The sequence below is a fragment of the Akebia trifoliata genome, chromosome 8, assembly GCF_017979445.1.
Source record: "Akebia trifoliata isolate Shusen 1 chromosome 8, ASM1797944v1, whole genome shotgun sequence".
In the NCBI taxonomy this organism is placed as follows: Eukaryota; Viridiplantae; Streptophyta; class Magnoliopsida; order Ranunculales; family Lardizabalaceae; genus Akebia; species Akebia trifoliata.
The window spans coordinates 174,573-189,488 of record NC_141382.1 but is presented as its reverse complement, the minus strand read 5'-3'; the positions used below and the strand labels follow the sequence as shown (position 1 = coordinate 189,488).

Sequence of the window (14,916 nt, the reverse complement as noted above, 5' to 3'; positions counted from 1 at the left end):
TTCAGTAATTAATTAATTAATTAATTAATTAATTGTGAATTTGCACTGGCCCTTATTGGGAGAATATACTCTTTAAAAAAAAAGTTTAGAATTTTGTGACTATGCTCAAATAGGCTAATCTCGAGGTGTTGTAAATTTATGCACGTGTGTGCTCGTGCTCGTGCGCTAGATAATAGATATTCTATGCAGACGTATGAAGTATGATTCGTTCAGTCGTTGTTGACTTGGACTCGACCAACGTCGTACGGCTGAATTCGTAAATATAGCAACCCTAGTCAGGCATTTTCGTAATTTAAACAAATTCCCACTTTAATATTTTCCCACCTCGCTCGCTTTAGTTTACACCTCGTTAAAGACAGAAAACCCTCCTGACTAAGTAAAGTCGCTTCCTCTTCAACAACTACTGTAGTAGAAAAGAAAAAGTTGACGACCAACAGTTATAAAAGTAGAAGGATCCAACGGTATCTCTCTTGAACTCAATTGATTTCTCTCAAAAAACTACACTAGGTAATCTATTCTTACTGTTATTTCGCGTTCATGAATTTCCAAGTAATTTTTTTGCAGATTGTTGTGTTTTTATTATTATTTAGACTTGATTCAAAGTCGGAACATTGACTTTGAATCGAATCGGAGCTTTATTTTCTGAAATTTTTGTGTGTATGTTGTTTGAATTTGCTGATGTGCGAGTTAATTTCTTCTTTTTTAACATTGTTACGGATCGCAATTTTTTTTGGTTCTTAGACTTTGGTTTTGCTAGAATGGTCGGACTCTTCATGAAATCTTAATTGAGTCAACGAAAAGATCGCTTAGAAGAATTTAGGGTAAGTTTTATTTATAATTAGATTATCTTTTCCTTGTTGTGTAGGGCATTGATTGATTTAATGAAATGATCTATTAGAAGAATTTACGGTAAATTTTATTTATAGTTGGAATATTTTATCTTTTTTGTCTAGGAAATGCTATCCGTCCTTTAGAGTTACTTATAGGAAACTTTCTGAACATATATCATGTTTAATTACAATGCTCATTAGATTTTTTTTTAAATTTTTTATTTTTCAATTTTTGTCCCTTTCTGTTGGTGTGAACTCCTTTTCGATCGTTCAAGGTTGTCTTTAGTCTCCCATGATCTAGTGTGTTGAAATTCTAGTTGGGTAATGTCATACAGAGGAAGAAATTGCATGCCCCTTGCTCCAAATAGTCCCCCCTCTTATAGACCTCTCCATTTCTTGTGCAATAAGTTCTCTATCTTGTTCTCGAGAGTTGACATGTGTATACATCCTACCATAACTGCATTGCTTATCATGAGGTGACATGAGCAGACGTCTTGGGGGTGCCTTTGATGATAGCCCAGCTGCTTATTTCACATGGCTACTCTTACAAGACCAAATCAGCTGTAAGTAAACTAATGTGGTCAGATAACCATCCTAATAGGGGTCAAATTAGTGGTAGGTGACAAGCTTTGGGGATGGTACCAATATGAGATCCCCATGGGATTACTCTTCTCTAACTACCTCGTCTTCTAGCTACATCTTGGTGCTTGGGTACAAGGAAATGGATGGTTGACTCCTCGCCTTAAGTGCTGGTCAGGCCTGTTGCCGTTATTTTTTGGTCCATCGAGTGGCTAAATGGTCCCTACATGGGTGAAGATTTTTTCTAGTTTCCATACTTTCTAAATTGCGTTGGTCTATGATTTTTTTTTGTTGAACTTAAAAAATAAAACCGCATTGGTTTACACCATAATGAGGTTTTGACTCTCAAGGTATAGTCTAACATTGCATATGGAACTGCTCGCCTGCCAGACTTGTATTGTGAGCTTGCCTTTTCATATATTGAGTATATTTGAAGTGTCCAAGCATTTTACTAAGGTGATTTCTTTAGTAATTGCTTGAAATTTCATTTATAGATTATTATATATATTTTTTTCGGTGTGCAGGGCAAGAGAGCAAGTTGTTTAGTGATTTCAATTTCTTTTTTCCATGTGATTTTCATTATTTACACCTGCAACATGCAACCCCTGGGGTAAACAACTTGTTTTGTTTTGATTAGAATCTGTTTTCAATGGATGGTTCACTTCCAACTTAATTGTATAACCCAGGGGTGAAGCCAAGTAGGGACCCCACTGAACTTTTTGAAAGAAAAAAAAAACTGGTGATTAGTCCCCCCCTAAATTTTGGTTCATATTAGAGATACCTCCCATACCTTTCAAATTGACAACATGCAAGCCTCCACTCACCTCAAAATTTTGATTCATATTAGAGATACCTCTTATACTTTTCAAATTGACGACATGTGAGCCCCCACAAAATTTTAAAAAAGATTGTATTGCATTTTTATTAAAGAAACTCCCTTCGAGTTTTGAAAACTCTAAGGAACCTTGCTTTATCAAAGTTTGTTAAGTAACAAACCTTTGAGTGGGCCATATCATTTTAAAAGATTTGATGTCTATAATACCCTCAATTTTTTTGTGTGGGTAAGTTAGACTTGAACCCACGACTGCGAAGTTGCTTTGCAAAGTGTCAAACCAACTGAGCTATGGATCTATGCCCTATAATATCCTCATTTCTTTAAATCAAATACCTATTATGTCTTCTCTTTCTTTCCCAACAACTACTCTCTCTCCCAAAACCATGGATCAAGCTCAAAAGTTTTTTATTTTATTTTACAAATTTGAGTTTTACCATGAAATTTACGTGGTTGTAGTGTTGGATTGCCAATGTGGGCTGAAGATGTTTTTGGGTGAAAGAATGGATGTTGATAGGAGATAGAATATAATAGGTATTTGATTTAAATAATGGAGGGAATTATAGGCAATTAATCTTATAAAATAATGAAGATCCCACTGCAAGGTTTGTTGAGTAACAAACTTGATAAAATAAGTTTCCCTTAGGGTTGTCAAAACTTCAAGGGAGTTTTTGTAATAAAAATGCACCAGATAGGTCTCCCCGGTAAATCTCTCTTTAAAAAAAACGATTATTTAGCCCCCAAGTTCTAATCAATATTAGAGATACCATGTGTTCTGCAAATTGATGACATGCACTCCTTGGCTCAACCTTCTCAAACTCTGACTATTTAAAATTATTTAAGGCCCTCACCTTCAAATGTTATTCAACTTTTTGAAAAAAAAATTGGTGATTTAGCCCCCCTCACCGATTTTGATCGGTATTAGAGATACTTGTGTTTTTCAAACAAAAGACATGCATCCCTTACATAGGCCCATTGAACTTTTTTTAATAGAAAAAATCAGTAATTTAGCTCACTACATTTTGATTGAAATTATAGATGCCCCTTGTGTTCTCAAAAAATATATAATTGATGTTTTTGAGTTTCTAAATCCATCATCTTTAACTCCCTACAAATCCTATGAGATTTTAATGTTGAAGGAAATGAAATTGAGAGGAAAAGTTAAAAAAAAAATGTTATTCTATTTAGCAATTAGTTGATAAATTGTTGATTAATTCGTCCATACGCAGATTTAATCGGCTAATCCTTTATTTGGAGATTTTTATGAATTTTTGGAAAATTAGGAGAATTTTGTGGCTATGTGCGAAACTCTTATTTTTATCCCCAACACCAATCATCTCTAATAGTAGGGTAACTATTTTAATCATCCACTTTTTCAACTTTGAGATTCTTTCTTCTTCAACCTTCAAACCTTAAGAATAAGATTGGATTTTCAAGTATCAAAATCAGGGGTTTTTACAAGATATCAAAAAACTATGGTTTTAGCATAACCAAGATTTCCAGTCGAGCATGGTTAGCACTTAGCCCCCACTAACCAAAAATCCTGGCTCCGCCCCTGGTATAACCATCACTTTTTCTATTTACTTGTCATCTCAAATAAAGTTGCAAACTAGGTTTTAAATGCATGACAAAATATATAGCTATATATTCGTGTTATTCTTATTTTTTTGGCAAACCAGTCATTATACATTTTATATTGTGAGTCATTCAATTCACAACCATATAAACTATTGAGATCTTTCTAACTCAAGATTCTTTTTGTTCTACACCCTTCTTGTCATAGTAAGGCATTCTTTTTCGTGGATGAGGATGAATTGTTGCATGAGTTGTATGCTCACGACCCTTTGGATCATGTTCTTTGGGCTGAGGTGTTATCCGGAATTGAAATTGCGATTATTGAAGGCGCTGTAAGAAAAGTTTTAGTCTTGAAATTCCTTTGGTTGGTTAGCATTTAAAATGGGTAGCCTTTCAGAAGAGTTCTTTATCATCGATAGAAAAGAGGAAGTTGACTATCTTGGATGGAAAATTAATCAGAGAGTGGAAGCTAACGAGTATGCTTTGTATCTCAAGATGGAAGAACCAAGTTGGAATCAAAAGTCTAGAGTGAGTTGGTTGAAAGGTGATAAGAACACATTTTGTCCATCGTGCATTTTATGTCCCTGAAGGTGTGTGAAATATTTTTTATGCTCTCATCTTATTACCAATGAATCCTTTATTGCAGAAGATGATATGTTCAGAGAGACCATGGTGAGCTTTTACAAAAATATTTTATGGAGGTACACCCTTTTTTACCCACCCTAGGGCTTGTTTTTCAAACGACTGCGTCATGCTCAATGTGAGTAGTTGGAATTGGAAAGGTCTGTTGAGGAGGAAGAAGTCTAGAAAATAATGAGGGAGTTGGGTGGGGATAAGGCCATTTTTAGGTCTAGATGGGTTTTTCAAGTATTTGCTTTAAGAGTTGGTTGAGATGTTATGAAATGGTTGGAGGCCTCTTTGATTAAGTTCCCTTGATTAGATGATTGATTATGCTCTTATCATGTTAATCCCTAAATAAACGGTAATGAAAATCTTAAGGTTTTCAAACCCCCTAGCTTGTGTGGAACTTCACTGTAGCCAGATTTTGTCTTGATGTGCTCATTATCAGCTTATAATGGTGCTTTCATTTAGTGTTTTGTCAAGATCAATGAGCCAGGTCAATCATGAGACCTATGTCTTAGAAGAAATCCCAATGACTGGGAAATAAATATCAAGGCTAATCTTCATCAGAGAATAGTATTTTTAAAGTACTAATTACTTAAAGGACTGAAGAAGTTGGAAGACATCTCAAAATGGGAAGTTTTCAGTTAAATCTTTTTTGGGGTCATAAATTCCCAAGTCAAGGATCCCTTTCTGGCAGAGATGATTAGGAAGTCACTTACTCCATCAAAGGTAGCTTTCTTTGTTTGGATTGCACGTTAGATAAGGTTTTCACCATTGATTACCTTGTGAAAACGTTTGTCCATGCAAAACACGTGCTTGCTTTGTAAATCTGCCGATGATTCGGTCGATCACTTTCTCTTACATTTTTCCTTTTCCCAGGAGCTATGGGAAGAATTTTTTCTTGAGTTTCAATACTTGCCAAACACTTCCGTAAAGTGTCAAGGATCTTTTGAAGGTTCGCATGCAAAAAACATTTCCTCCAATAGAATGGCACTATTGAATTTTCTTCTTTGTTGGGTTTGATGGTTTGGGGAAGGAGAAAAATAAGGGATTTTTTTGACAACCTATAAAGATCAAAGTGAAAGCGCTCCTATTTAATAGTGGTCATCAGTTATGAATTATGGACTTTTGAGGGTTCTGGTTTGAAGATTTTGCTTTCAGGTGGAGATTAGCTGTCTTCCTCTGAGAATTCTATTCTCTTTTATATCCTTTTCCATCTGATTTTACTACTTCCTCTCTGCAGTATGCTTTGTATTGTTGAACATTTTTAGTTTCTTCTGTAAATCCGATTCTACCAATAAAATGGAATTTGATTACAACTGGCAGGGTTTATTGTGCTAAAGAAACTTTTGTCATATTGAGCCATGCCAACTTGTTTCAGTATGATTTAGAGCTCAGAGATGAGTTATAATGGTGCATTGGAGCTTTCTCTCAGAGACATCCTCTTTGCGATCAAACCGTCAGAAGATGATGAGCGAACACGAGTCCATGTCATTAATGAGTTCAGAGCTGTCGTTGAATCGATGGAAATTCTGAGAGGTAATCGGTACTGAATTTGCTGATTTTTATTATGTTGTTGCCTTGTTGTGTGAAGGATGCATTATCATTGTGTTCTCATATCCCATTTCCTGATAAATAACAACAGAACATTTAATTGTATCCATTATTTAGTGACAGAGATCGTGTTCTCCCTTTTCTTCTATTGGCATGGAATAAGTAATTAAGTATACATTGCAGATCAATTAATAGTGCATCGGAATCTACTTCTATTTCTTCCATTGCCTTTTTTTTTTTTTTGAATCACCACATTTATCCCCTCGAAAAAAGAGGGGAAAATATCAATGCCATTTTCTGTAGGATAAGTTCGCAAGATATTGTAATTATTTATTGCTTGTGTACTGATGTTTCATCTTGAATTTTTCTTTTTCTTCAAATTTATTGTGTTTTATTGTGCTTGGTGATGCTTTGGAAATTTTTTGCAATGATGGCCCATCTAGATTCTTAGGAAATTCAAGTGAATGGTTTATAATAAAAAGTGCCACAAACCATTTGCAACCATTATTTGAGTCCAGCCCTATGCATTCTCTCATCTCTCAATAATAAATACTAATGTTAAAATTAGTGATACTAATAATGATGAAGATGACTTTTAATATGAAAATTACCAAGTCATCATAATTCTTTGGCTAATTTAGACATACCCCTTGACTGAGATCTTTTCTTGGAAACTAAAAGAAAACGACCTAAATGCCTTCATCTTCAACCTCTTGTCAGAAACACTAGATTTTTTCTTCCAAAGACCCATTATCTTCAATATGTAGGATAAATATTTTTTTCTCTCATCTTCGCCTCTAGATTCTACCTCCTTCAAACTTCAAACCTCAAGAACAATATAGGATAGGTTGAAGACGTGGATTTTTGGCTAGAAAAATTAGAAATTTCTGCCAAGAGATTCAAAATGAGGTTGAATTAGTTAAAAATTTTCCTAAATCTTATTTTTAACACAAAATCACTTTTTTCATTACTAAAATCAACCAAGCACAGGTAATGATTTTTCAGGAGATTTCCTGGTTTCCACCAAGCAGTAGTAAATTTTGCTCTAAAACAATTAGAATGCAAATCATTTGCAGAGGGATATGCACTGGAGTACCTTATCCTTTTTTGAACAGGTTAACCTTGCCAACATTGGACAAAATAGATGTTCTTTCATTCTCAAGTTTGAGCGGGGTTTTATAAACTCATATCGAGTGTCTAACATGAAGGGTCATGTTTTTCCATAGTTAGATACTTAACATTTACTTGTGGGAATGCAGATTCTGCCTGTGGGATTATTTGTATCTGGTCCCAACGAAATTAAATAATTGAATGTTAATTGATCCTTTGCACATTCATGTTTTCGTTGATAATTCCAATCTACAATGGGTTGCTAAATAAAAGCTAACCAGGAAAAGGATTGCCATTTTAATACCAATTGCTATTGTTCATAAAACTCGAGCTTGAACCCAAACTTAGCTTATATATTGAAAGAAGGGAGCATGACACACTCACATTAGAAAATCTTAACTTATATTACACTTAGAGAAGTAATGCTTTTCATTTCTCATGATATATATTAACTCGTTGGGATTTCTATATATAGTTCACATGGGTAGCAGGGAGTTGTTGCTATTGCTAAAATATTTTTATGATTGACAAGGCATGTTTGCAACTATAATAATGTGAACAGGTGCAACTGTTGAACCATTCGGATCATATGTTTCTAATCTCTACACAAAATGGGGAGATTTGGATATTTCCATCGAGATACCCAATGGTTCTTTTATTTCGTCTCCCACAAGAAGAAGCAAGCAGAATTTACTTAGGGATATAAAGAAGGTTTTGCGAAGGAGAGGTAGTGTCTTTTTATCCATGTTTCTTATGCTGTAAATCGTTTTTTCATTATGAACTACGATCTTTTAGCACCAAGTACTTTGTTTTCTGTGAAAAATTTGTATTTCATGCATATATATGGACTTCGTTATGCAATTGAAGGCTATTATGATATATTATATCATGAAAGCATCCCATTCTAGATATTACATCATCTACTTTTCTATGATGTGTGTGCAAAGTTATTTTTTGGAAGCATGAGCTCAGGTAACTGCTTGTCTGTTAGCTTGCATTGGGGAAAAATGACATTTAAAATCTTGAATTGATTGCATTATTGTTGCTGTCTCCTGAGTTGCATGATGAGGGTTGCCTCAATTATGGTTTTTATAATTGTTGGATTTATCCTTCGCGGCATTCATTAGTTTTCATCTGGTCTTATCGGCATATTCTGAATTTTTCATTCTTGGAAAATATTGGTTTCAGGTGGTGCTCGTTCTATAGAATATATTCCCAATGCGAGAGTTCCCCTTCTTAAATTTGAGAGCATCCATCAGAATATTTTTTGCGATATTTCAATTGGTAATCTGGTGGGACAAATTAAATCCAAATTCTTTCGCTGGATCACTGAGATAGATGAGCGCTTCCGTGATATGATTTTACTGGTCTGTATCAGTATAATACCAATACTTTCTGGTTTGTATCAACACCTGTAAAGCTTTATGTTTGATTCTTGCATGCAGGTCAAGGAATGGGCTAAATTGCAAAATATTAATGACCCAAAGAATGGAACATTGAATTCATATTCTCTTTCTTTGCTTGTTATCTTCCATTTTCAGGTGACTGAATATCATTCTAGCTGTACCTATTTTCTATATTAGTTATGAGGAATGCTCAAGTCAGGATACGGGGAGTGGAAGAACCATCGTCATGGCATCTGCCACATCTATGGTGGTCAGGGCTCACCATTTGATGGGTTGCAGTATGAAGATATTCAATGTCAAATTTTGTCCCTGTTGGCTCTAAATAACCAACCATCCAATCTGTAGACTTTTTCATGATTATTGCCATATCTTTTACAATTATCCAAGATAAAAGTATTCGTCTGAGGACTGGGCTCATTCAATCAAATTGTTTTCTTGCCAAGAATATGTGCTAGGTCAGATCCCCCTAATGGATCGTCCAACAACCCTGCATCTATGCAATATTTCTGGTAGAAGCGGGGAAAATTTCTTCTTCACATCCTCCTATTCTGACTTGAGTACTTTTTGTCATCTTTTTTGGGTTTCCATCATCAATTTGCTTTAGTTTTATGCATTTCTTGAGAGTTAATTTCAATGTGGTTGGTTTCCAATAGTAACATTCATCTTTGCTCTGATATTCTTGTTTCTTATTTACTATTTGCTTCAGACATGCGAACCTGCGATCTTACCTCCACTTCAGGAAATCTATGAGGGGAATATCGTTGATGCTCTTACAGGTGCATACCATCATATTTTTCATTAATTTATGGGATGGGCCCTAGGGGTGCACATTGGATTGGGTAAATCTGATAACCGAACCAATCCGAAGCCTTTTGGATTGGATTGGTTTGGCTTGAGCATGGTTTGGTTCGGGTGCGGATTGTATATAAAAAAATCCGATTGATTTGGATTGGTTCCGGATTAGTGGTATAATAGAACCGAACCAATCTGAGAACCGAACTAATCCGAAGAATCTATTATAATATATATGTTTATTTATTTAAAAATAAAACCCTTTCTTAATTTCGTTCTTCTATTATCTATTTCTCTTTTTTTCAATTTCATCTCCTCTATTTTTTTTCTAACAAAAACTCATAAAAAAATGTACACAAATCTCTCTCTCAACTCTCAAATGGATCAACCTATTTATAGAAAAAAATATTTCAAAAAGTTTGATTCCTTGTTTTTTTACGAGAACCTTTATGCCGTGTTTGTTAGATGAAATATACTAGACGAACCTAGACTTAGATTCGTTAATCTACGATTTATGGATTAATTTCCTCACTAATCCATTCAAAATACCAATTTTAAAATTGTAATTTCTTTTTTTTAGTCTCATCGAGCTTCCTCTACTTCTCAATTTATACAGATTTCAGTCAAAATTTAATCATAAAATCATTTTCATTTTAAAAATAAGCATTATTTATGATCTGATCCAAAGGATTCCTCTTTTGAAAGAAAAAATACTAGTTTTTCTATTTTGAAAGTATGAGAACCGAGAACCGATCCGAACCAAGGTTGGTTTGGATTGGTTTGGTTCTATAGGATAATTGGATTGGTTCGGTTCCAGATTTGTACAACCGATCATGTTTGGTTCAGTTCCAATTTTGCAAAAATCTGAACAATGTGCACCCCTAATGGGCCCTGTTGGATTCTACATTCTTCATGGTACTTTGCAGAAATCCACCAACAATAGTGTAGATTTGTCTTAAGAAAGAATTTCAAATATTTGTTTGATTTTTGATATGAAGGTAACAAATTCTTTTTATGACTATTGGGCCCTTTAATTTGTGGAAAGGTCTTGATAGAGCATATGTCGTCATCTTGTTTCTGTAGGTGTAAGGACCATTGCTGAGAGAAACATTCAGGGGATATGTGCTGCAAATATAGCAAAGTTCAAAAGACACAATTCAATTAATGCAAATAGAAGTTCTCTATCTGAACTACTTATTTCATTTTTTCAAAAGGTAATGCATCAATTCAATGAATTTTACAGATTTTCTGTAATGTTGCAACTCCTTGGGAACATTGTCTCAAGGACATCCAAGTTTTGTTTTTTTGTGTGTGTTGTATACATATTAGCCAATAGATCCATAATTCTTTCCTGCTCTAATTTTATGATTGAGTGCTATTTATTATCTGGATTGGGTACATGTTCTTTTCTATGTATTAACAATAAAGTAATGGTTTCAATGGTAATAATTTACATAGCATGGAGGAGCATGACACTTATTCATTTATTTGCTTTGCAGTTTTCTAGAATCAATGTGATGGCATCAGAGAATGCAGTTTGCACATATACGGGGCAATGGGAACGTTTAACTAAAAAAGTCAGATGGACATCCAGAACTTATTATCCTTTACTTGTAACAATCTTCTCCCTTAGTCTCTGGTCTTGCTGAAAGAATTCTTAAATGAATCTCTAGAGATATTTACTGTAACATGGACATTCTTCTGATTGTTGTATAGATTGAAGATCCATTTGAGCAGCCGGAAAATGCTGCAAGGGCTGTTAGCAGCGTTGAGTTTTTTAGGATATCTGAAGCGTTTTCTGGAACCCACCGGAAGCTGTCCTCTTATCGTGACAGGAATTCTTTGATTTCCAGTCTAGTCAGGCCTGAAATCAGGTCCTCTGTACATCGTCGTCCAGAGTCTTCCAGCACAGTGCTACAAAATCAGTTTCGGAACATGAGGTTGGAAAGCAATCCTTCTCCCAGTATAGGCTTTTCTCAAAGACCAGGATCATCTGCTCAAAGTCAAGGCCAGCAAAGGTGGAGGGAAAGATACAACAGATGACGGATGTTGAATCATATAGTCTGTAAATCTTTGCATCAGTATGTTTGGTTTTATGGTTATTGATTTGGGTTGTGCTTAAAGATGCTGACATCTGTTTGGTTCCGAGTCCCTTAAGATGGTTATAATCTATTTAGTGCTTTACCAAAATACAGAGGAGAGAAAAGGGGGGGTGGGGTGATTTGAATTGGCTTTTTCTCCTGTTACATTAACCTTCCCATTAATGTATCCCTCTTATTCCCTTTAGTGTGGGTTGCATGTTTCTTTTTCCTACCTCTCAATTCTCGTGGTGTGTTTTTTAGGTCTTTGATTTTTCTTTTTGTGAAATTCTTTCCTCTTTGGTTTTAATCATCTTAGATAGACAAGTATAGGCATCTAAAATACTCCAAAGAGGAAAGAACCATAAGCAGAGCTTTTATTCTTTCTTTTCAATTCCATGAGCCATGTTGTAGAACCCTTGTACCTGGGCGAGGTGTAGCAGTTCAGTTTCAGAAAAGAAAAAAAAAAAAAAAAGGATAGAAAAGGTAAGGTTAAGATGAACGAATGAAAACATCTCAACTCACAGTGAGAGGCTCCAGTAGTAATGGGCAATGCAAGGTGAATTGCAAGTGACGTGATCTTATCATATGGTCCTTTGCAGGTAAATGGGTTTGTGAACATTTTCCCCAGGCCTGAAGAGTGGTTCTGTCATTCTGTGAAGTGCATTAAGAAAATGAGAATATTAAGAAAAGTTGTACCACAAAAGAGGGAGGAGGGTATTTGGTTGGTTGGTTGTGATTTTAAACTTTCGTGGCATTAAGAGAGAGAAACGAAAGAAATAGTAAACATGCGATTGATTCTCTTGATCCAAACAAAATGAAAAAGGTAACGAATATCAGATAATAATACATAGGAAGATTTACATCTGTTTTTTTTTTTTTGTTGATGATTCAGGCAAATTAATATGAAGGAAGGAGAACAAACACAACACAAAGAAATATAACAACCACACTGGAATGAAGTAGTTGAGAAGGAAGAGATCACCGACAAACAATTTGGTTATTTCGATGCCGCGCCGGAAGACACTGGAAGCTTTTGATAGAAAGGAGGGATGCCGCGCCGGAAGACACTGGAAGCTTTTGATAGAAAGGAGGGAACATAGTTGGAACTTGGAATCACTTCCTAATGAAAAAAATCTTTTTTTTTTTTTTTTTTAATAATGAAGGGTATCCGGGCCAGCTTGCGCACACCAGACTAGTCCCTACGCCCTGCACTCAGGCTATACCCCACTACGTGGAGTGGTGTCGTATCACTTTTTCCTTCAAAATTCAAATTGATGTCATCATGGGTTAGGTTTTGGTGAATATTTGAGATACCTCCCTATATTTACAAATTAAGGATAAGCCCCTTAACCTTGGTCTTCTCTTATTGACTAATGAAAATGACCTCAATATCCCCCATCATCATCATCATCATCTTATGGACGATAATGTATGTGGATTTCTCTCTTCTTTTTTTTTTTGCATCTTGTATGATAAATTTTATTCTGCTCAAAAGAATAAAAGAAAAATGATAGTGAAGGTGGATGCTGACTATATTGGATAACAACCATTATGGAATTTGAATTCCATGGAAAATTAATGGTGAAAAATGGGTAGAAGAAGAATAGGAGAGAGAGAGAGAGAGAGAGAGAGAGAGAGAGAGAGAGAGGGTTTGAGGTAGAGGGAGGAGGAGGAGAAAGAAGAGAAAGAAGAAAGAGATGGTTGGGGTGGAGAGGAAGAGGGCTAGGAGGAGGAGGAGGAGGAGAAAGAAGAGATGAAGTTAGGGTTTCGATTTGAGGATGGAAAATAAGGATGAATTTCATTGAGTAATTGTAGCACTGATGACATAAGTAATAATAATAAGAGAATTGAAATATTAACATGTAGCACTGATGATATAAGTAATAATAATAAGAGAATTTTTTCTCTTGCCCATGGTAAAAAATCAAAATTTCCTAATAAGTTCATCTTGTCATATTCAAAAATATGATCCAATACATAAGTATTGTAGAAGAAGATGAAATTCTATGAATTTAAGAAAACAAATTTTTTAAAAAAAGAAGTTATTTTTCACCGATGCATTTTTATTTAAAATTTGAGTGCTCGGTAGCTATTCATTTTTTAACACCATTAATCAAGCTCGAAAAAATTTATTTTTTCTTTTGTTTTATCTTGAAGTTTTTCATTAAATCTAGAAGGTTGTGGTATTCGATTGCTAATATGATAATAGATGTGGATCCCACAATACTTTTTAAGATTTGAAATATAAAAATAAAGTTTTCTAGGCAGTGGATGTGTGGGCAGGAGAGAAAATTTTCTTTCTTATTACGTCATCAGTGCCACATGCCAAAATGGTGTTAGTCTGTGAGCAAACAATCACTCGAATTTTATTTTTTTCCATGGGTATAAGTTAAAAAAATGAACTCCAGATTGTGTAGGACTTTTGAATGAGGGTGAAAAATCTTTTTTCCATTTAAAATACAATAAAACACATGAAAAATGATTTTTCATATGCAATCAAACTCTCGATGACTAGATCTAAGGCTTTGAAAATGGATGGCCATCAAACTCTCATATTCAAAATTAAAATTTTCTTTCTTTAAATATTTTTAAATAATTTGTAATTTCAATTCATGTGGCATCCGATAATATTTTTGAATGCCACATGAAGATGATGTGGTCAAGGAATTCTCCCTTCCTAACCTAGCAAGGAAATTGTATTTTATTTTCCTAATGTCTATTTGTCAAATTAATCAAAATTTTGGTGAAAAACTGGTCAAATACGGATAATTTCAAATTTTGATGTGTCATTATCGTTGACATTTGAAGTTAGGATCAAGATGAAAGTTTTCAATCTTTTTCTAATTAAATTACTTTTTTTTTTCCTTGGTTACTGCTTACGCCACCATCAAGCAACACAACAAACAAGTGAAACAACAGTTATCTTGCAATTGAAGGATTTGGATAATGCAGTCCCAAAAGTCCAAGAAACAACTTCAATACTTATTTTAATAATTCTATCAGAAGTTTTCAACATAAATTAAAACATTTTGAGAAGTATTTCAGTCAATTAAAAAATGTGGTGACATTGTTGTCTCCAAAAAAGAAATATAACTCAAAGTTTTATCAGATTTTTTTTGCAAAAAATTAAAAGTATATCTAATCCACTTTAATCTTATGTCCCTTTTCAGCTTCTTGTTTATGCAGGAAGCAATTTTTAAAATCTGTTTTTTTTTTTTTTTATTGATAATTTTTAACTTCTAATACCGAACAATAATTTGTTTTTTAAATCAAAAAACATTTTTGAGAACTCGAAGCAATCCCCAATGCTACCTATGTTGGGTGGATTTACAAACGTGATCCACTTTAGCTAGATATTGCCTTTGGTGTTGAGTTTCCACTTAACAATAATAATCGCCCAAACAATAAGGAAAGATTTTGCTAGTGCTATCTTGTATATTTTGCAAATAGCTTTTATGGTGCAAAAAATATCTTAATTTACTCTAAAAGAGGCATTAAACTAATAATTAATTAAAATTGTCAGTAAGTTTTCT

At 34.3% G+C, this 14,916-nt stretch overlaps 1 protein-coding gene across 7 annotated transcripts; it reads left to right on the top strand.

Annotated features, from left to right (window-relative positions):
• Window positions 1-304: 304 nt before the first annotated feature.
• Window positions 305-11,615, top strand: HESO1 (Nucleotidyltransferase family protein). Of its 7 annotated transcripts, none has more exons than XM_086450230.1 (9): window positions 305-461; window positions 5,822-5,979; window positions 7,667-7,831; window positions 8,293-8,471; window positions 8,550-8,645; window positions 9,217-9,286; window positions 10,386-10,516; window positions 10,802-10,915; window positions 11,019-11,615. In XM_086450230.1, exons 2-9 carry the CDS (start codon window positions 5,841-5,843, stop codon window positions 11,343-11,345), a joined length of 1,221 nt encoding a protein of 406 aa, XP_086306356.1. In that variant the 5' UTR covers window positions 305-461; window positions 5,822-5,840; the 3' UTR covers window positions 11,346-11,615. The 7 variants fall into 7 exon arrangements, with proteins under 7 accessions (XP_086306356.1, XP_086306354.1, XP_086306357.1 ...); XM_086450228.1 differs by having other exon boundaries at window positions 323-461; window positions 5,767-5,979; XM_086450231.1 differs by having other exon boundaries at window positions 355-507.
• Window positions 11,616-14,916: the final 3,301 nt, after the last annotated feature.